This window comes from Hemiscyllium ocellatum, chromosome 45, assembly GCF_020745735.1.
Source record: "Hemiscyllium ocellatum isolate sHemOce1 chromosome 45, sHemOce1.pat.X.cur, whole genome shotgun sequence".
Classification (NCBI taxonomy): domain Eukaryota; kingdom Metazoa; phylum Chordata; class Chondrichthyes; order Orectolobiformes; family Hemiscylliidae; genus Hemiscyllium; species Hemiscyllium ocellatum.
This window is the reverse complement of record NC_083445.1, coordinates 3027680-3047310: the sequence shown is the minus strand read 5'-3', so window position 1 is coordinate 3047310 and position 19631 is coordinate 3027680. Positions and strand designations below refer to the sequence as shown.

Genomic DNA, 19631 nt, shown 5'->3' with positions numbered 1-19631 from the left:
TGCAAGCCTGTAATCCTCAAGCTGTGCTAGATCCTTGCTTCCTCCACCTTCCATAAGCTGCCTTCTTCCTTTTGACAAGAAGCTCCTCTGTTCTAGTCATCCAAGGCACCTTTAATCTTACCCCTTCTTACCTGTCTCAGAGGAACATCACTTGCAACAACTGCTCCTTAAACAATCTCCATGTGTCTGCTGTGCCCTTTCTGAAGCCCTCCCTCGCAGCCATGTGTTAAGCTGCAGTCACTGACAGTTCCTCACCTCACTATCTCGTAGCACCATTCTGAATGAATGACAGGCAGGAGTGTTGGTCACTGTTCTGTAGTATGACTGACAATGCTTCAAATTTGAAGTTCTCATCCTTGTTTCGTAGAGTTGTACAGCATGGAAACAGACCCTTCAGTCTAAATCAGCCACGTTGAATTAATCCAGTCCCACTTGGCCTCATATCTTTCTAAGCCTTCCTATCTATATACCTATCCAGATTAAATTTAGATGTTGTAATTGTAACATCCCTCACTGCCCTTTTCAAAGCCTGAACACACTGAGCAAACTAGAAAAAAAATTTGACGACTTTACTATGGCAACCTGCTTATTTTACAGCAGAACTGAGCAGAAGAGACTTCTGAGGTTCACCTTCAATAAGTCCAAGACAAATGGCCAGTACAGAAATTTTATTTAGTACTGTTAACAATTAACAGAGCAACTTCTGCTTAAAGTCTACTCCATCTCATCAATTACTTCTCAACTGTTTGATGGTCTGCAAAAGAAAAATATATAACTAAGATTTACATTATCAGATAAAACATGAGTTCAAGTGTTATTAATTCTTAATCAATTAAGTTAAATCAATAATACAACTGAAATTGTCAGTGTGCTAAACTGAATAAAATACAAAGGTAGTAAGAATGAAAATGCAGCAATACACAGTTACTCAAATGGATATTTAAAAATTACTTGCGATTTAATCCAATGATACATTTTAACTAATACATTAGTTAGTAAACTAAACCATTAGATTAAGAAGACAGTTTTAAAAGATTAAAATGTATCCACGGCACCTGCTCTGGTGTGTACTATTGGGTTCCATTAGATACGTTCTGCACATTTGTAACGATAGCACTGTGGTCAGTCATACTGGCACAAGGTCAGCCTGATCAGTGTGCTTCACAAGGTCAGCCTTATCAGTGTGCTTCACAAAGGATAATGGCAGCATGAAATCACATCAGGGCAAAGCTTAGAAAGGCCACATCTTTTTATTTTTCTTTATTTGGGATTGTGGTTCAAGGAAGGAGTTACATTATTTTTAAAACCGAATTACTGGAACTCATTGTGAGTTGTACTTACACTGTTGCTTTTTCAAGTTGGGGCAGGAGATGTTTGAGACCCAATAGTACCTTGGGTATATTCAGTGCAAGCTGTGCCCACAGAGAGAGGCTGCTGATTGGTTTTACAATTAGGACCAAATGATCTCTCTCTGCAGTGAAGTAACAAAATCAAAGAGATCCTCTCCCATTTGTTAGAAACTGCTGCCTCTAACCAGTGACTTGAGTAATCGTCTCAACCCTTTCCACATGCAGCAAAAAAAAACAAAAGGATATGGAAATCAAAAGGACCTAGAAGCAAAAAGAACCTAATCAAATCCTGCAGGGGACTGTGCCATTAATGCCCTTGTATTTCTCCTCCATCAAGAAGCATTTGTGTATGGGGGTAATGGCTCACGAAGGGAATGGAGCTTAGGCTAGCAGAGTTAATTAGATTAGATTACTTACAGTGTGGAAGCAGGCCCTTCGGGCCAACAAGTCCGAAGCGCAACCCAACTACATTCACCTAACACTACAGGCAATTTCCCATGGCCAATTCACCTAACCTGCACATCTCTGGACTGTTGGAGGAAACTGGAGCACCGGAGAAAACCCATGCAGACACGGGGAGAATGTACAAACTCCACACAGACAGTTGCCTGAGGCGGGAATTGAACCCGGGTCTCTGGCGCTGTGAGGCAGCAGTGCTAGCCACCGTGCTGCCCACAAATTTGATCATTCATATTTTTCTGTGGCAATAAATAGTAACTTCTTCAGTGCAGAAATCTGGTCAGTGTTCTCAAACAACCCGAGTCCATCAGACAGGTAAGCAGGTACACTTAGTAATTTAATTAAATCATTAACGGCTGCAATAAGTCTGCAAGTAGTGGAGCTCAGAAAGCACCCTTTCCCGTAGTGGGTCATGACAACACATCACACCAAACATTTGCACCACTTACTTAGCCCATTCCACGTTCAGGATTAAGTGATCGTAACCAAAGCCTGAGACCCCAGCAATGGCTCTGGCAGCATCCTCACGTCGATGGAAACTAATAAAGGCAAATCCCTGAAAACAAAGTATAAAGTAAACCAAATGTCACATATAAAAGAGTAGACAGCAAGGTGTAACTGACTTTAAATCCAAGCGTCAGCACTAATGGTCATACCTTGGATTGGCCGGTATTCTTGTCCTTAGCCAAGTAGATCCTAGAAATGGAACCAAAAGGCCGGAACAGTTCTTGCAGGTCAGTCTCTCGCGTGTCCTCCGAAAGGTTAGTCACACGGATTGTGGCATTGTCATCCGCTGTGGAACGGAAAACACACTTAACAACACCATCTTAGGGGGTCAGAAGCTGAAAAATAAAGGCTCCCCTCCCATGAATTATATGACAGGGATAGGGGATGACAGTCAGCAAGGGAAATGTTTTTTATTTCAAAGGCTCATGTGACATCTGAAAAATGTTAATGTTTGAAGCAAAATATCCTCACCTCTGCGATTTGTCTGCATTGACTCCCCACGCCGATTAGCTCCATCTCGTAAACTGGGCGGAACGTACTTCCCAGTCTTACTCTGAGCTGGTTGGACTGGTTCGGATTCTGGGAGCAAATAACGAGACAGAATGTTTAACAGTTACTTTCAGTAATGCAGGAACCAACACCACTTCATACTGCTGCACACTGTTTGCTTTCTCTCCTGAACCTGCATCAGTCCTTCTCCTGGACAAGTGAACAAATATATAAACACAGGGCCTGCACTGGAGGGAACACTAGTGCCATCACCTGGTTGTAGGTGATAGTGCATCAAATGCTGCTGGAAAAGCTGCCTCTCTGATCACCATCTGTCAGAATGAGAAAATAATAAAATCGGCATCTTTACCTGGTTATCAACTAACTAGCTGGAGGGGCTTCATTTGGATAAGTTCACCTCTCCCTCCAGCAAGGCTAATCACATTTGATTCCAGGACTGTTAGTTTATCCCGATTTAAATATTAAATGCCCCCAGCTCTTTCGGATGTAGAAAATAAACCAATGAGCCCATTCACTGACAGGATCAGGTTTACAAGTAATTTTTCCCGATTATAACCGTCAACACAGTCCCAGCTCAGAAAGGAAAATGAGAAAGTTAGTGTGCCAATAACATTGAAACCAATCTAACTGGAATCAGCTGCTTCAGGAGAACAGGGGGAGGGGAACGAATAACACGCAGAACATGAAATCCTCCTACAAGGTGAACATGCTTGAAGCCTGTCTGTACCTGAGCCCTTTTCCTTCTCAGAGGTGGAGAGTCCAAGCTGCTCAGCTAATTCCTTCTGCATTGGTCCCAGGGTGTCTTTGTATGGACAGCGAGTCGTCCAGTGGTCCCCTTTACAAATTCGACATGACACAATCTTCTGGCCTTTCAGTTTGGTCATAGGGTCATCCTCTTCGGTGTTATTCAAATCCTATAAAAGAGTGTAAAAGTACAGCTAGCGGTGACTGAAACATATCCAAGTGAAAAGGCACGCAAACCTGGAGAAGAAGGATAAGAGTAAATACATACACAGGAATATTTTTAAATGTTGTGCATGGAATCTAACAGGCCTCCAAATTAACAGGAAGTAGCTTTTCAACCCCAGTGTCAGGTCATTCTATCGGACAATGGCTGAACTGACCCTCAACTCCAGTTGCATGTTTATCCATCCTAGCTTGCTTTTATACTGGTCAATTCATACCTCTATTTACCACACAGTTTGTCCCAGGTTTTGGTCACTGTAGGTTCTATTAGCACATAATTTACAATGGGATTCACGCAGGCCATTATTAATTGAGACACAGAGTACAAGGGCTAAATTGTTAATAATTGTAAGTTAGCTTAAGCTGAATATCGTGTCCAAGTCTGGGTATCACATCAAGGCCTCAGTGAGGATACAGGGACCTGGAGTTCAGAATAATGCAGAAACTGGAGATGAGGAGGTTGTTTTTCTTATAGCAGAGATTGAACTGCGATGTTCCAATCAGCACAGTACATTACGAGAACCCCTGCCTGAAGGATTGTAAACCACAGGACACAGATAATTGGCAGAAGAACCAGAGGGGAGAATTTGTTTTCTTTTTTAACCAGTCAATTGTGATAAATCTGGGCAGTGCTGCCTTTGAGAGTGGTGGGAACTGATTTAATTATGACTGCCAAAGGAGAACTGGAGTATAATTCCACAGAATCTCCAGAAGTATAGAAACAGGCCATTTGGCCCAACAAGTCCAGACTGAGTCTCTGAAGACTCACCCACTAAGCCTTTCCCTGTAACCCTGCATTTCCCGTGGTTAATCCACCTTACCTGCATATGTCTGGATTTAAAAAGCACAAAAATTGCTCTGTTTTGGGGCAAGAGCAGGTCAGTGGGAATAATCAGGTAGTTCTTTTAAAAAGCTGGTATTTAACAATAGACTGAATAATGGTGTTACATAATAAGGCTGAAGAATAACATTGCATGATCCAATATGACAGAAAGGAGAAGTCAAACAGCCTGTGCTCAGCAGTGAGGTGGGTTGACCAACATAGTGCACACGATGCCCTGTGTGTCCCACCCATGTTTCCTCTTGGGGCAGAATCACCAAGTAAAACCAAAGGGTGACCAATTTAAAAGACAGCTGAAGCAGTATCTTTTCTCCGGGTGCCAAATGTCCGGAACTCTTTCCCTCAAATGTCAGTGGAAACAGCGTGTGAATATTATTCAGGAACTTTTTGTTGGGATTGAAGGGTTATTGGGAGTAGGCTGGAACGTGGATTTGAAGCCATGGTTTTATGAAATAGCTCCTGAGCCCAAGGGGCTGCTGAAGCACTGCCTTCTCTGAATTTTGACCTTTGTGCGTACCTCTTTGCTGGTGATGAAGGTCATGTAGACATCATCACTGACCGTCGTCGTAGCGACATTCGGACCGGGAGGGTCATATTCCGATGTGCCAAATTTTTTCCAGTTCTATAGGGGAGGAAAGTTAGTAAAACAATCAGTCAGTCACTTTCAGACAGCCCGAGGTGATGAAAAATTAGATTCCCTACAGTGTAGAAACGGGCCCTTTGGCCCAACCAGTCCACACCGACCCTTCGGACAGTTACCCACCCAGACCCATTTCCCTCTGACTAACACACCTTACACTATGGGCAATTTAGCGTGGTCAAATCGCCTGACCTGTACATCTTCAGAGTGTTCTGTATAAATGTTCGTCTTTCTTTCAGGTAGCAGTGTCAAATATTTGACGGGGTTCAATTTCCCTCTTCCTGTTCTAATTCTGTGAACCTTCACTTCTCTGCCAGGCTTCTCCTGACAGGCGGCTCAGACACTGCATCTCTGTGGCTGCTGCCTGTATAGCAACAATAACAGAAACTCAGCTGAAGAGGAATCATATCAGACTCAATGTTAACTGTTTCGCTCTCCACAGACCGGCTGATTTTCTCGTTTGTTTAAGATAGACAGTATCACAGTATCTTGCTTTCATTTCGGTGAGTATAACTTCAATTGTAGGCTTTTCACTAGATGCAACCTACCCCTTTACAGGATCCCACCGGGTTCCTCTATTAACCATACAGATGGTGATTTCAGAAAGCTCTTGCCTCCAGCCATAGCACCAGGTCTCTCACTATTTGCCTGTAACCAGTTCAGTTTTTCCCAACTGATCAAGAAGCTGATTTTGTGGGTTAGTTCATTCACCATCACATGAGACCCCATCAACTGGGACATCCAATATCAAAGTTAGCAAGTTATGTTGCAGCTGTATAAAACTTTAGATAGGCCACATTTGGAATACTGCATGCAGTTCTGGTCACCACATTACCAGAAGGAAGGGGATGTTTTGGAGAGGGTGCCGAGGTTTGCCAGGATGTTGCCTAGTCTGGAGGGTTTTGGTTATGTGGAAAGGTTGGATTAACTTGGATTGTTTTCAGTGGAAAAATGGAGGCTGAGGGGCGATCTGATAGAGGTTTACAAAATGATGAGAGCCTTAGATCGGGTGGATAGTCAGAGGGTTTTTTCCCACCCTGGGGTGGAAAGGTCAATTACAAGAGGGCAGAGATTCAAGGTGAGAAGGGGAAAGGTTAGGGGAGAAGGATTCACACAGAGGGTGGTGGGTGCCTGGAACACACTGTCAGTGGGGGTGGGGGAAGCAGGTACGCTAGCAACATTTAAGGTGTATCTTGGTAGACACATGAACAGGAGACAAACAGGGGGATAGAAACCACTTCTGGGCAATAAGTAGTGGATCTAAATAAGGGTCAGAATCAGCATGGGCCTGATGGGCCGAAGGGCCTGTTCCAGTGCTGTATTGTATCGTTTCCTAAGGGCTATCATCAGCAGACTGACAATCCAATACTGAAAATACACAGAAAACTGAACTCAATACCTACTAACAAGTGTATGATCTTAATTTGCGAACCAGCCTTTACTGGTAAGTGATATTTAGTTATTCAAAGTTAACTGTATACACAATGTGCACACACACACACATGTGGAATGAATCGGTCCATATCTTACCAAGTAAACAGTCAATCCTTATGGCAACAATGTCCAAGAACATAAGCTTTAAAAAGGCATTGTTTGATCAGGATGTGCTCATACAGAAACTCACTTTTCGCCTGGCCACTGCTTTTGAAGCTTTCCTCGTTTCAATTCTGAAGGTGCGGATAATCTGAAAATAAAGGTTCAGTATCTTTCAGTAAGTTTCAGGTAATCACTTCAGAAATGAACCTGCAGCTTCCAATCTCCCATTGACGAGGCCAATATTTATCACCCATTGCTGAGGCAGCTGGACATGATGGGGGCAGAGGGGAACTAACATGGGCGTGCAGTCCAGACACACTAATACATACAGCCCCCAAAGAAACACTCACGCAGTAAAACGCACCTTGCTGCATATGATGGTGGCAGACGCAGAGATGATACACGATTTCAAAAAGAAAATAAATTTCAGGGTTATGAGAAAGAGGAGGGACTGATTGGATTGCTCGCGACAGTCAACAGATATTTCCAAGGGCAAAAGGCTTTGTTTAGTGTGAATGTGTCTCCGTGAATTACACACAGGCCCAGCCCAGGACACTACCATCAGGTTCCTGCATGGTCACTTTTACTGACTTTTAACATTTTCATTCCCAGATTTTTAAAAACCTGCATCAATTTGTGGGCGGCACGGTGGCACAGTGGTTAGCACTGCTGCCTCACAGCGCCTGAGACCCGGGTTCAATTCCCGACTCAGGCGACTGACTGTGTGGAGTTTGCACATTCTCCCCGTGTCTGCGTGGGTTTCCTCTGGGTGCTCCGGTTTCCTCCCACAGTCCAAAGATGTGCGGGTCAGGTGAATTGGCCATGCTAAATTGCCCGTAGTGTTAGGTAAGGGGTAAATGTAGGGGTATGGGTGGGTTGCGCTTCAGCGGGTCGGTGTGGACTTGTTGGGCCGAAGGGCCTGTTTCCACACTGTAAGTAATCTAATTCTAAGATTCTCCGACTGTCACGGTGAAATCTGATGCCAGATTTTCCGGATTAGCCTGGTGCTCAAATCACTGAGCAACTGAAAGATTTATTGAGATCACACTTAAACGTTCCCACTTAACAGTGGCGTGGAGTTTTCCAGAGCCAGAGGATTTCTAAATGTTAACAATCCAGGAACAAGGACAGAGTTCCAAGAGATGGATTCTCGCTAATGTCCCGATCTCAGGGCAACAAGAAATCGGCTTGACAGCTAGGATTTTCTGTGTATGTACACAGAGGCTGATGTCAACAATAGGAAATATAGGTTTTGATTTAACTCTGGTCAATACTGGATTTCTGAGCACTGAAAAATCCTCACCTTCACTTTTTTGCCATCTTCATCGATTTTGTACTCAATGATAGTTTTGATATTCCCTTTGATCAGTTCCTTAGGTGAAGGTAGGGGACCTAAAGATAGTCAGAACCTCACGTTAATGAGGGGATACATGTTCGTATTGGTTGTGAAGCTGAGCAACATGCTAACAGGACCCCAATACCACACTGCCAGCTCACTCAGTACAAAGGGAAAAGGAGTCAAATAAAGCAGCAGTCAGCACGTGGCACGCACCACCAGCAACATCAAACGGCCACAGTCTGATTCCTGACCTGTCTCCTACACCAGGGTCTCTATCAGATCAATCTGGAGTGTCATATACAGCTTTGGTCTACAGCTCAAATTTTGTTAGATTATCCCATAAAGCACCCTGAACTTTACTTAATTAAAGGCACCATACAAATGTAGGTTGTCAATGTGATATGAAAATAACAGCATACTCAAAGTTTGTGAGAAGATTTGTAGCTCGGGTGCTGGTTGTTGTGGTTCTGTTCGCCGAGCTGGGAGTTTGTGTTGCAGACGTTTTGTCCCCTGTCTGGGTGCACTTCACAGGAGGCTCCCAAGCACCGAAGACGCCACCCAGACAGGGGACAGAACGTCTGCAACACAAATTCCCAGCTCGGCAAACAAAATAACAGCATACGTTCTATTAACGAAACAAACTCCGCCATGGTTGTGCTGGTGAGTGTACATACTCACTGCTCCTCAGGAGAAAACAGTTTGGAAGGTACCACAAACCCCAGGTCCCACCTTGTTCACCCACCCCGTTCCTTAATCTCCCAGTGCCCTCCCACCCCGTGTCCAATCCTGCTCATTCCTCCTCCCTCTCCCCATAATCATCTCTCTCTTTCCCTCCCTGTACCCACTATCTCCCCCTTCCCCATATCCCTTTCTGCCTGACATTCCCCTGTAACCCCCCCCTTTAACCTGTACTTCTCCCCCCAACCCTCTCACTCCTCCTGTACCCCTCCCCCTTCCTGTACCCCTCCCTCCCAGTAACTGATTCCCATCCCTGTGCCCCTCACTCTGCCCAGCCCCAACCTCCCCCTCATCCCTTCACTCCTCTCTGCCTCTCTACCAGCCCTCCCTCACCCACCGCCCCCCCAACCCCGTCCCCTCCCTCACCCACCGCCCCCGCACCCTCACCCCCATCCCCCTCTGTTCCCTCACCCCCATATCATCCCTTCCCTATCTCTCTCTGCTTCCCCTCCCTCACCTCCTCGCCCCACCGACCCTGTCCCCTCATCCTGTGCCCTCACCCCCCGTCCCCCTCCACCCCCCCTCACCCCCCCGTCCCCACTCCCCACTCCCCCCCCCCAGTATCCGGGGGGCCCGGGGGGTGATGTTCTCCGCAGTTGAAGAGCCGGGGGGGGGGGGGGTCCTGATCATGTTCAGTGTCAGCGGGGCCGGGGCCGGGGCCGCTCCCACGTGTCGGGCCTGGGGCCTGGGGCCTGGGGCCTGAGGCCTGGGGCCTGGGGCCTGGGGCCTGCTCCTTACCCTCATCGCCCTCCTCCTCCACCTGATCCGCCCAACTCGGCTTCGAGCTGCCAAAAGGGAAAAGAAAACAGGCTCCGGTTAGCGACTCAATCTCACCCCCCCCCGGGCCGCCCCGGACCCACAGCCGCGCTCACTCACTCGAAATCCATGGGAGCGCCGCCAGAGAGCCTGAGGTAGGCCGCGGTCCTCCCAACACAGCGCCACCCGCAGGCTGGGCGGGCACACAGTGACCTCCCAACACAGCGCCACCCGCAGGCTGGGCGGGCACACAGTGACCTCCCAACACAGCGCCACCCGCAGGCTGGGCGGGCACACAGTGACCTCCCAACACAGCGCCACCCGCAGGCTGGGCGGGCACACAGTGACCTCCCAACACAGCGCCACCCACAGACTGGGCGGATACACAGTAACCTCCCAACACAGCGCCACCCACAGGCTAGGCGGGCACATTGACCTCCCAACACAGCGCCACCCACAGGCTGGGCCGGCACACTGACCTCCCAACACATCGCCACCCGCAGGCTGGGCGGGCCGCACTGACCTCCCAACACAGCGCCACCCGCAGGCTGGGCGGGCACAGTGACCTCCTAACACAGTGCCACCCGCAGGTTGGGCGTGCAGTGACCTCCCAACACACTGTCTCCCTCATTCTGGGGGATGACTTGGAGGTACTGGTGTTGGACTGGGGTGTACAAAGTTAAAAATCACACAACACCAGGTTATAGTCCAACAGGTTTAATTGGAAGCACACTAGCTTTGGGAGTGTCGTTCCTTCATCAGGTGATTGTGGAGGGCTCAATCCTAACACAGAATTTATGGCAAAAATTTACAGTGTGATGTAATTGAAATTATACATTGAAAAATTGATTGTCTGTTAAGTCTTTCATCTGTTAGAATACAGTGATAGTTTCACTTCTTTCATGTGTAAATCACAAAACCCTTTGTTTTAAAGTTGCATTCTCGGGTTAACTGTTAACAATGGTGGTAGCTAGACAATATGTTGAAGGTGTTGGCCCCTGTAAATTGTTGGACTATAACTCAGCACTGTCCCCACGACTTGTCCAGACTTGTCCTACCTGCCTATCTCCTTTTCCACCTAAGCATTCCACCCTCTCCACCCTTCATCCCCTCCCCCACTCACCCATTGTACTCTATGCTACTCTCTCCCCACCCCCACCCTCCTCCAGCTTATCTCTCCACGCTTCAGGCTCACTGCCTTTATTCCTGATGAAGGGCTTTTGCCCAAAACGTCGATTTCACTGCTCGTTGGATGCTGCCTGAACTCTGTGCTCTTCCAGCACCACTCATCCAGAATATGTCGAAGGTGTTAGCCCCCTGTGTTCCCTGTCTAAGCCATGATGTTTAGATTGATTCTAATCTAAAAACTGAGATAACGGAGTTTTACATAAATTTGTGCAGTTTTTGAGCTCAGAGTTCTACATGAATGCATGCAGTTTTTGAACAAAGTACAATGTAGCTCTACAAGTACAAATTCACCCCACAAAATATATGTGTGCATGTGGGTCTTTGTCTGTGTGTGTGTGTGTGTGTCTGCCTGGGGTGGGGGATGTGAGTGTGAGAAAGTGTGTGTGTGTGTGTAGTGAGTGCAGAGTGTCTTAAAGTTTGGGAGAAGATTTGTAGCTCGGGTGCTCGTTGTTGTGGTTCTGTTCGCCGAGCTGGGAATTTGTGTTGCAGACGTTTCGTCCCCTGTCTAGGTGACATCCTCAGTGCTTGGGAGCCTCCTGTGAAGCGCTTCTGTGATGTTTCCTCTGACATTTATAGAATTTGTATCTGCCGCTTCCGGTTGTCAGTTCCGCTGCAGTGGCCGGTATATTGGGTCCAGGTCGATGTGCTTATTGACTGTCGCAACCCATACATCAAAAACATTTCTGAACTGACAGCCAGACGACTGCGACCACTAGAACTCATAACAGGACACAAACCAACAGCCACTCTCGCACAACAACTCACCAGGACGAAGGACCCAATACCCAGCATGAGCAAAACCAAAGTAGTTTACAAAATCCCATGCAAGGACTGCACAAAACACTACATAGGACAAACAGGAAGACAACTAACTATCCGCATCCATGAACACCAACTAGCCACGAAACGACACGACCAGCTATCCTTAGTAGCCACACACTCAGATGACAAGCAGCATGATTTCGACTGGGACAACACTACTATTATAGGACAAGCCAAACAGAGAACAGCCAGGGAATTCCTAGAGGCATGGCATTCATCCACAGATTCAATCAATAAGCACATCGACCTGGACCCAATATACCGGCCACTGCAGCGGACAGCTGGAACTGACAACCGGAAGCGGCAGAGACAAATCCTGCATGTATGTGGTGTAGTTTTGTCGCCTTGTCTGTTTAGTAATGTCATGTAATTGTACTGATGTATCCTGTGTGCAGGCTATGAGTGTGGACTCCATCTGAATTTCAAGGTTGTGGCGTCTGCCGTAGAGTTGGTGCACAAAATGATTGAGAGGTTTATGAGAGGAGCGGTTGCAAAGTCTCTCTGCGTAGTCTGTGTTGTAGGTCGTCCTAAGTGGGTTCGTGATCTGTAATCCTTTCGGGATCTTTCCTGCTTGCCTGCATTCCTGGAGAAACTTGATGTTTGTTGATATGTGCGATCTTCTTGGAGATCCTCTCCACTTTAAGCCAGCGGTTAGTGGTGTCGATAGTAGTCATGATTTGGAGATGCTGGTGTTTGACCAGGGTGTCCACAGTTATAGTCCAACAATTTACAGGGGCCAACACCTTCAACATATTGTCTAGCTATCACCATTGTTAACAGCTAACCCGAGAATGCAACTTTAAAACAAAGGGTTTTGTGATTTACACATGAAAGAAGTGAAACTATCACTGTATTCTAACAGATGAAAGGCTTAACAGACAATCAATTTTTCAATGTATAATTTCAGTTACATCACACTGTAAATTTTTGCTATAATTCTGTGTTAGGATTGAACCCTCCACTACCACCTGATGAAGGAGCAATGCTCCAAAAGCTAGTGCCTCCAATTAAACCTGTTGGACTATAACCTGGTGTTGGTGATTTTTAACATCATTCTGTGGGAGGCATAGTGCCCTCCAAACACAGCGCCATCCGCAGGCTGGGCAGACACAGTGACCTCCCAACACAGTGTCTCCCTCACTCTGGGGAGAGGCATGGTGCCCTCCAAACACAGCGCCATCCGCAGGCTGGGCGGACACGGTGACCTCCCAATACAGCGCCACCAACAGTTTTCGGGTGAATAGGATTTAGAGTCAAACAGATGAACATCATGGAAACAGACCCTTCGGTCCAACTCATCCATGCTGGCCAAATACCCTAACTTAATCTAGTCCCGTTTGCTAACACTTGGCCCATATCCCTCTAAATTCCTGATGAAGGGTTTATGCCCAAAGCATTGCTACTTCTGCTCCTCAGATATTGCCTGAATTGCTGTGCTTTTCCAGCACCACACTCTCAACCAATGTCCCTCCAAACTCTTCCTATTCAGATACCCACCAGATGCCTCTTAAATGTTGTAATTGTAACAGCCTCATCCACTTCGTCTGGCAGGTTATTCCATACACACATCACCCACTATATGACGGCTGTGAGTTTCACTTTTGTTTATTTTTCTAAGAACTAAGTCCAATGTCCAGTGAAACATGTTCCTAAACAGCAGAAGCAGCAGCTGTGCAGGTTCACTGCTGGGACAGACAGCTGTGCAGGTTCCCTGCTGGGTCAGGCAGCTGTGCAGGTACCTGATGAAGGGCTTATGCTCGAAACGTCGAATTCTCTATTCCTGAGATGCTGCCTGGCCTGCTGTGCTTTGACCAGCAACACATTTGCAGCTGTGATCTCCAGCATCTGCAGACCTCATTTTTTACTCACGGGTCAGACAGCTGTGCAGGTTCCATGCTGGGTCAGACAGCTGTGCAGGTTCCCTGCTGGGACAGACAGCTGTGCAGGTTCCCTGCTGGTACAAACAGCTGTGCAGGTTCCATGCTGGGTCAGGCAGCTGTGCAGGTTCCATGCTGGGTCAGACAGCTGTGCAGGTTCCATGCTGCGTCAGGCAGCTATGCAGGTACCATGCTGGGTCAGACAGCTGTGCAGGTTCCATGCTGCGTCAGGCAGCTATGCAGGTACCATGCTAGGTCAGACAACTGTGCAGGTTCCCTGCTGGTACAAACAGCTGTGCAGGTACCATGCTGGGTCAGACAGCTGTGCAGTTTCCCTGCTGGATCAGACAGCTGTGCAGGTTTATTCCTCCATTCTTTACATTTCCCATGTGGTCAGCACTTTTGTCCATCTTCCCCCTTTTTATCGTGCTTTTGTTTTAACTTTTATCCCCAAAGTTCCAAAACAATGATACTGCTTATAAAACAATAATAATTGCTCCAAACATTCAAGGAAATCAGCTCCCACACTGAAAATACCTCAAAAAGGAGCCACAAGTTTTCCATCCTCCATATTGGATTACCCAGACTCCTTTTCATTTGTTTTGATTTATATATTGTCGTTACCTAAGTACAGTGGGAAGTTTTGTTTTCTAAGCTCTACAGACAGATTATAGCAAACAAGGACATACAGATCGTGTTTAGACAGAGTGAGGCAAACAGGGTTACAGCACAAAACAAGATCAACATTATTAAAGTTAGAGAGGTCCATTCATCAGTCTAATAACAGCAGGGAAGATGCTGTTCTTGAATCTGTTGGTGCGTGTGTTCAAGCTTCTCTATGTTCTGCCTGACAGAAGAGGTTGTCGGAGATTATTACCGGGGGTGGGAGGGGTCTTTGATGATGTTTCTGCCTTTCTGAGGCTGAGGGAGGTGTAGATAGAGTCAATGGTTGGGAGGCAGGTTTGCGTGAAGTTCTGGCTGTGTTCACAACTCCCTGTAAGTTTTTACGGTCCTGGGCAGAACAGTTGCTGTACCAGACCATTAAAGACAAAAGGAAACTGACCGTTATGCACCTGGACAGTATGCCCTCTGTGATGTATCTGCAAAAGTTGGTGAGGGTCCTCATGGACATGTCGAATTTCCTTAGCATCCTGAGGAAGCAAAGCCGCCGTTGTGCCTTCCTGACCATCACATCTCTGTGGGTGGACCGGGACAGATTGTTGGTGAGCATCACTCCCGGGAACATTTGCTCTTGACCCTCTGCCCCTCAGCTCCGTTGATGTAGACAGGGGCATTTCCTCCTCCTTTCTTTCCAAAGTTAATGATCAGCTCTTTTGTTTTGTTCAGCCTCTGGAAATATCAGTTTGGATTTGGGTGAATTAGAACAGAAATTGCTGGAAAAACCCCTCCGACCTGTTGAGAGAGGAACGCGGTTCGGCAGGGTAGTGAGGACTGCAGCTGCTGGAGGGTCAGAATCGATGAAGTGTGGTGCTGGAAAAGCACAGCAAGTCAGGCAGCATCTGAGGAGCAGGAGAGTTAACATTTCATCGGGACACCTGAGGAAGGGCTTAGGCCCAAAACGTTGACTCTCCTGCTCCTCAGATGCTGCCTGACCTGCTGTGCTTTTCCAGCACCACACTTTATCAACAGAGAAACAGAGTTAACATTTTGTGTCCAGAGTCAATTATTTGGAACTGAAAAGAAGTGTAATTATGAGGGTTTTAGGTGTTTTTAATCACTCTGCTGAGATGTGTTACAACAGAGCTCTGGAGTCGGGGATATAAAATTGGCCCTCCTCTACCAGAGTTAGGGCCCTAATATGAGGGTTAGATTGTATACAGAAAGACTACTGGGGAATTAAAAAAAGAAAGGTTGGTGTAGATCAGAGGATGAGAGATTGAACAGACAACTCCTGCAGTTGAAACATGAATTCTTCTCCATACTTACTCCTGCATTTGCGTTTTGAGATTAAGTTTCAATTAACTTCCTTTTAGAGTCACAGAGTCATAGAGGTGTACAGCATGGAAACAGACCCTTCGGTCCAACCCATCCATGCTGACCAGATATCCCAACCCAATCTAGTCCCACCTGCCAGCACCCAGCCCATATCCCTCCAAACCCTTCCTATTCATAGACCTATCCAGATGCCTCTTAAATGTTACAATTGTACCAGCCTCCACCACTTCCTCTGGCAGCTCATTCCATACACGTACCACCCTCTGCGTGAAAAAGTTGCCCCGAATTCTCTTTTATATCTTTCCCCTCTCACCCTAAACCTATGCCCTCTAGTTCTGGACTCCCCAACCCCAGGGAAAAGACCTTGTCTATTTATCCTATCCATGACCCTCATAATTTTGTAAACTTCTATAAGGTCACCCCTCAGCCTCCGACGCTCCAGGGAAAACAGCCCCAGCCTGTTCAGCCTCTCCCTATAGCTCAAACCCTCCAACCCTGGCAACATCCTTGTAAATCTTTTCTGAACCCTTTCAAGTTTTACAACATTTTTCCGATAGGAAGGAGACCAGAATTGCACACAATATTCCAACAGTGGCCTAATCAATATCCTGTACAGCCGCAACGTGTCCTCCCAACTCCTGTACTCAATACTGTGACCAATAAAGGAAAGCATACCAAACGCCTTCTTCACTATCCTATCTACCTGCGACTCCATTTTGAAGGAGCTATGAAACTGCACTCCAAGGTCTCTTTGTTCAGCAACACTCCCCAGGACCTTACCATTAAGTGTATAAGTCCTGCTAAGATTTGCTTTCCCAAAATGCAGCACCTCACATTTATCTGAATTAAACTCCATCTGCCACTTCTCAGCCCATTGGCCCATCTGGTCCAGATCCTGTTGTAATCTGAGGTAACCCTCTTTGCTGTCCACTACACCTCCAATTTTGGTGTCATCTGCAAACTTACTAACTGTACCTCTTATGCTCGCATCCAAACCATTTATATAAATGACAAAAAGTAGAGGGCCCAGCACCGATCCTTGTGGCACTCCACTGGTCACAGGCCTCCAGTCTGAAAAACAACCCTCCACCACCACCCTCTGTCTTCTACCTTTGAGCCAGTTCTGTATCCAAGTGGCTAGTTCTCCCTGTATTTTGTGAGATCTAACCTTGCTAATCGGTCTCCCATGGGGAACCTTGTCAAACACCTTACTGAAGTCCATATAGATCACATCTACTGCTCTGCCCTCATCAATCCTCTTTGTTACTTCCTCAAAAAACTCAATCAAGTTTGTGAGACATGATTTCCCACGCACAAAGCCATGTTGACTATCTTTAATCAGTTCTTGCCTTTCCAAATACATGTACATCCTGTCCCTCAGGATTCCCTCTACCAACTCGCCCACCACCGAGGTCAGGCTCACTGGTCTTTAGTTCCCTGGCTTGTCCTTACCACCCTTCTTAAACAGTGGCACCACGTTTGCCAACCTCCAGTCTATGGCACCTCACCTGTGACTATCAATGATACAAATATCTCAGCAAGAGGCCCAGCAATCACTTCTCTAGCTTCCCACAGAGTTCTCGGGTACACCTGATCAGGTCCTGGGGATTTATCCACCTTTAACCGTTTCAAGACATCCAGCACTTCCTCCTCTGTAATCTGGACATTTTGCAAGATGTCACCATCTATTTCCCTACAGTCTATATCTTCCATATCCTTTTCCACAGTAAATACTGATGCAAAATATTCATTTAGTATCTCCCCCATTTTCTGCGGCTCCACACAAAGGTCACCTTGCTGATCTTTGAGGGGCCCTATTTCTCTCCCTAGTTACCCTTTTGTCCTTAATGTATTCGTAAAAACCCTTTGGATTCTCCTTAATTCTATTTGCCAAAGCTATCCCATGTCCCCGTTTTGCCCTCCTGATTTCCCTCTTAAGTATACTCCTACTTCCTTTATACTCTTCTAAGGATTCACTCAATCTATTCCTGTCTATACCTGACATATGCTTCCTTCTTTTTCTTAACCAAACCCTCAATTTCTTTAGTCATCCAGCATTCCCTATACCTACCAGCCTTTCCTTTCACCCTGACAGGGATATTGTTTCAGATCTCCATCAGTCAGATTATTTTGCTTGCACTTGGAGATTCCCAGTGAGGTCCAGAATTGAGGAAGCTACAGTTAAATTAGGAGTGAAATCAGGAAACAGATCCCTGTTCACACAAAGATTAGGGAAATCAGTAACCCTATCCCCAGAAGGCTGCAGGTGAGATGGTTCAGTTGGAGAGTTCAGTCCAGGGATATTGTGTAAGCAGAAATCTGGACTGTTGACAGGTAAGGAGCAGGCACGATCTGACTGAACGTCAGAGTGGAATCAAGGGTTTCTTCCTCTGGTTACAAGGCTAAATAAGGGAAGGTCTTTCATGGAACTATTTAAGAAAACTCTTAAAATTCCCAACATTTTGCATTTACTGTGTATAGAGCTTTTAACATGGTTAACTGATCACAGGGCGTTCAAGAGGGATAAGTGTTCGCCAAAGATGTTCTTGTAAAGAGTAGAGAGTTAAACAGAAGCAGAAATGTCTTGTTGTAATCAGTGCAACAGTAAAAGCTGAGTAAGTGGAAAGGGTGTGTTGTGTTTCTCATCACATCGTGTATGTTGGTGTAATAGTCACACTATCAGCCGCATCGATCAGATATTTCAAACTAAAACACACACGCAGCTATTGATGTTATCGATGCTGAGTAAAGATTAGAAACTGCATTCCTTAAATCTCAGACGACATCTTCACAATAACAAAAACTGCAAAGTATATTTTGAGTTAAAATGACTGTCGTTCAGAATCCCTTCCTGAGAAATGGTTGGACTCCAGTTAAAACATGTCCCTGACCACAAACACTGCCAGAACTGAACATTTGCTTTTTAGTTCAGATTTGCAGCTGTAGTTTAATTTGACAACAACAATAAGACCAATCACATGAGATTTACCCACAGAATCTTGTTCAGAGGAGTCATAACAGTTGAGAAACAGGCCCTTCGGCCCAACCCATCCATGCTGACCAAAACCAACCAAGTCCCATTTGCCTGTGTTGGCTCAGATCCCCCTGTCAGTATTTCCATGTCTCTGTTCAACTGTCACTCTCGCTTCCTCTGGCAGCACATTCCTGAGACCCACGCTATCGGATCACCGGCTGTGCCCTACATAACCAGATTTACCGAAGGGCATGTTGTACTTTGAAAGGAAAATGTCAGGTGAAAACACAGCGACGCAGTAAAAATGTCTTGAGGTTCAATTTGTTCATGGTTTACAGCGGCCTGTCCTGGAAGTATTTCTGATCAGCGTGCTGCCTTGTCTAACTCATTGTCAACATCTTCAAACATCATTTCCCTGTTTCCACCTTCCATGTCCCAAATACCCCTCCCCACCTTCCTCCTGCAGCCTCTACTCGGGAAGGAGGGAGTTTGACAGGGTGGAGGGTGGTGGAGAATGTGTTGTATTAGTGATGACAGTGCCTCTCCCTGTTTGTGTGCAGCGGGTGCTGTTGACCCCTCCTGGGTATGTCCCCACCCAGGTCGCCGTGGTTTTCTGTGCCAGGATTTCCCTGGTGCCCTCCTGCAGGGGTTGGCTGTGCCCTCAGTCCACCCCCTTCTCCCCGTGGGCAGTCAATGCCAGCTTGAGACCCCAAAGCAGTTGGTCCTTCATTGCGGCTTCCATCACCATCTCCCGCCCCCTTCGTCCTGATCGGTACAGTCTGCACTGGGGTGATGATCCCCCGCTGCCCAAGGCCTCACTGCGGTGTGTTCCAGTGGGGTTCCCAGCCTCGTGCTACCTGGATACGGACTCGTCATTCCCAAAGGAACCTCGGATCTCTCTGTCACAGGACATCCTGTGACAAAGGGGTTTTATCCCGGGGGCCGCGGGGACTCCAAGAGGCTTCACATTGTCCATGGCCCCCAGGAGCTGTTCCCTCGGAGGGAAACTGATGGACTCAGGACGGCCTCTGCTATCGATTCCCTCACTGCTGCAGCTCCTACCGTAATGCTTCAATCAGGTCCCTACCCCCACCCACCCACTCAGGGACACAGCTCTCTCCCCCCTCCCTCAGGGACACAGCTCTCTACCCCCTCCCTCAGGAACACAGCTCT

General features: G+C 46.8%; 1 protein-coding gene across 1 annotated transcript; it reads right to left on the bottom strand.

The window, feature by feature from the left end:
• Nucleotides 1-653: 653 nt before the first annotated feature.
• On the bottom strand, nt 654-9833 carry eif3g (eukaryotic translation initiation factor 3, subunit G). Its single transcript, XM_060854908.1, has 10 exons — nt 9762-9833; nt 9624-9670; nt 8112-8200; nt 6897-6956; nt 5150-5254; nt 3553-3739; nt 2787-2894; nt 2465-2601; nt 2258-2364; nt 654-754 (listed from the first exon to the last, which is right to left on the bottom strand). Exons 1-10 carry the CDS (start codon nt 9770-9772, stop codon nt 739-741), a joined length of 867 nt encoding a protein of 288 aa, XP_060710891.1. The 5' UTR covers nt 9773-9833; the 3' UTR covers nt 654-738.
• Between the last annotated feature and the right edge of the window lie 9798 nt (nt 9834-19631).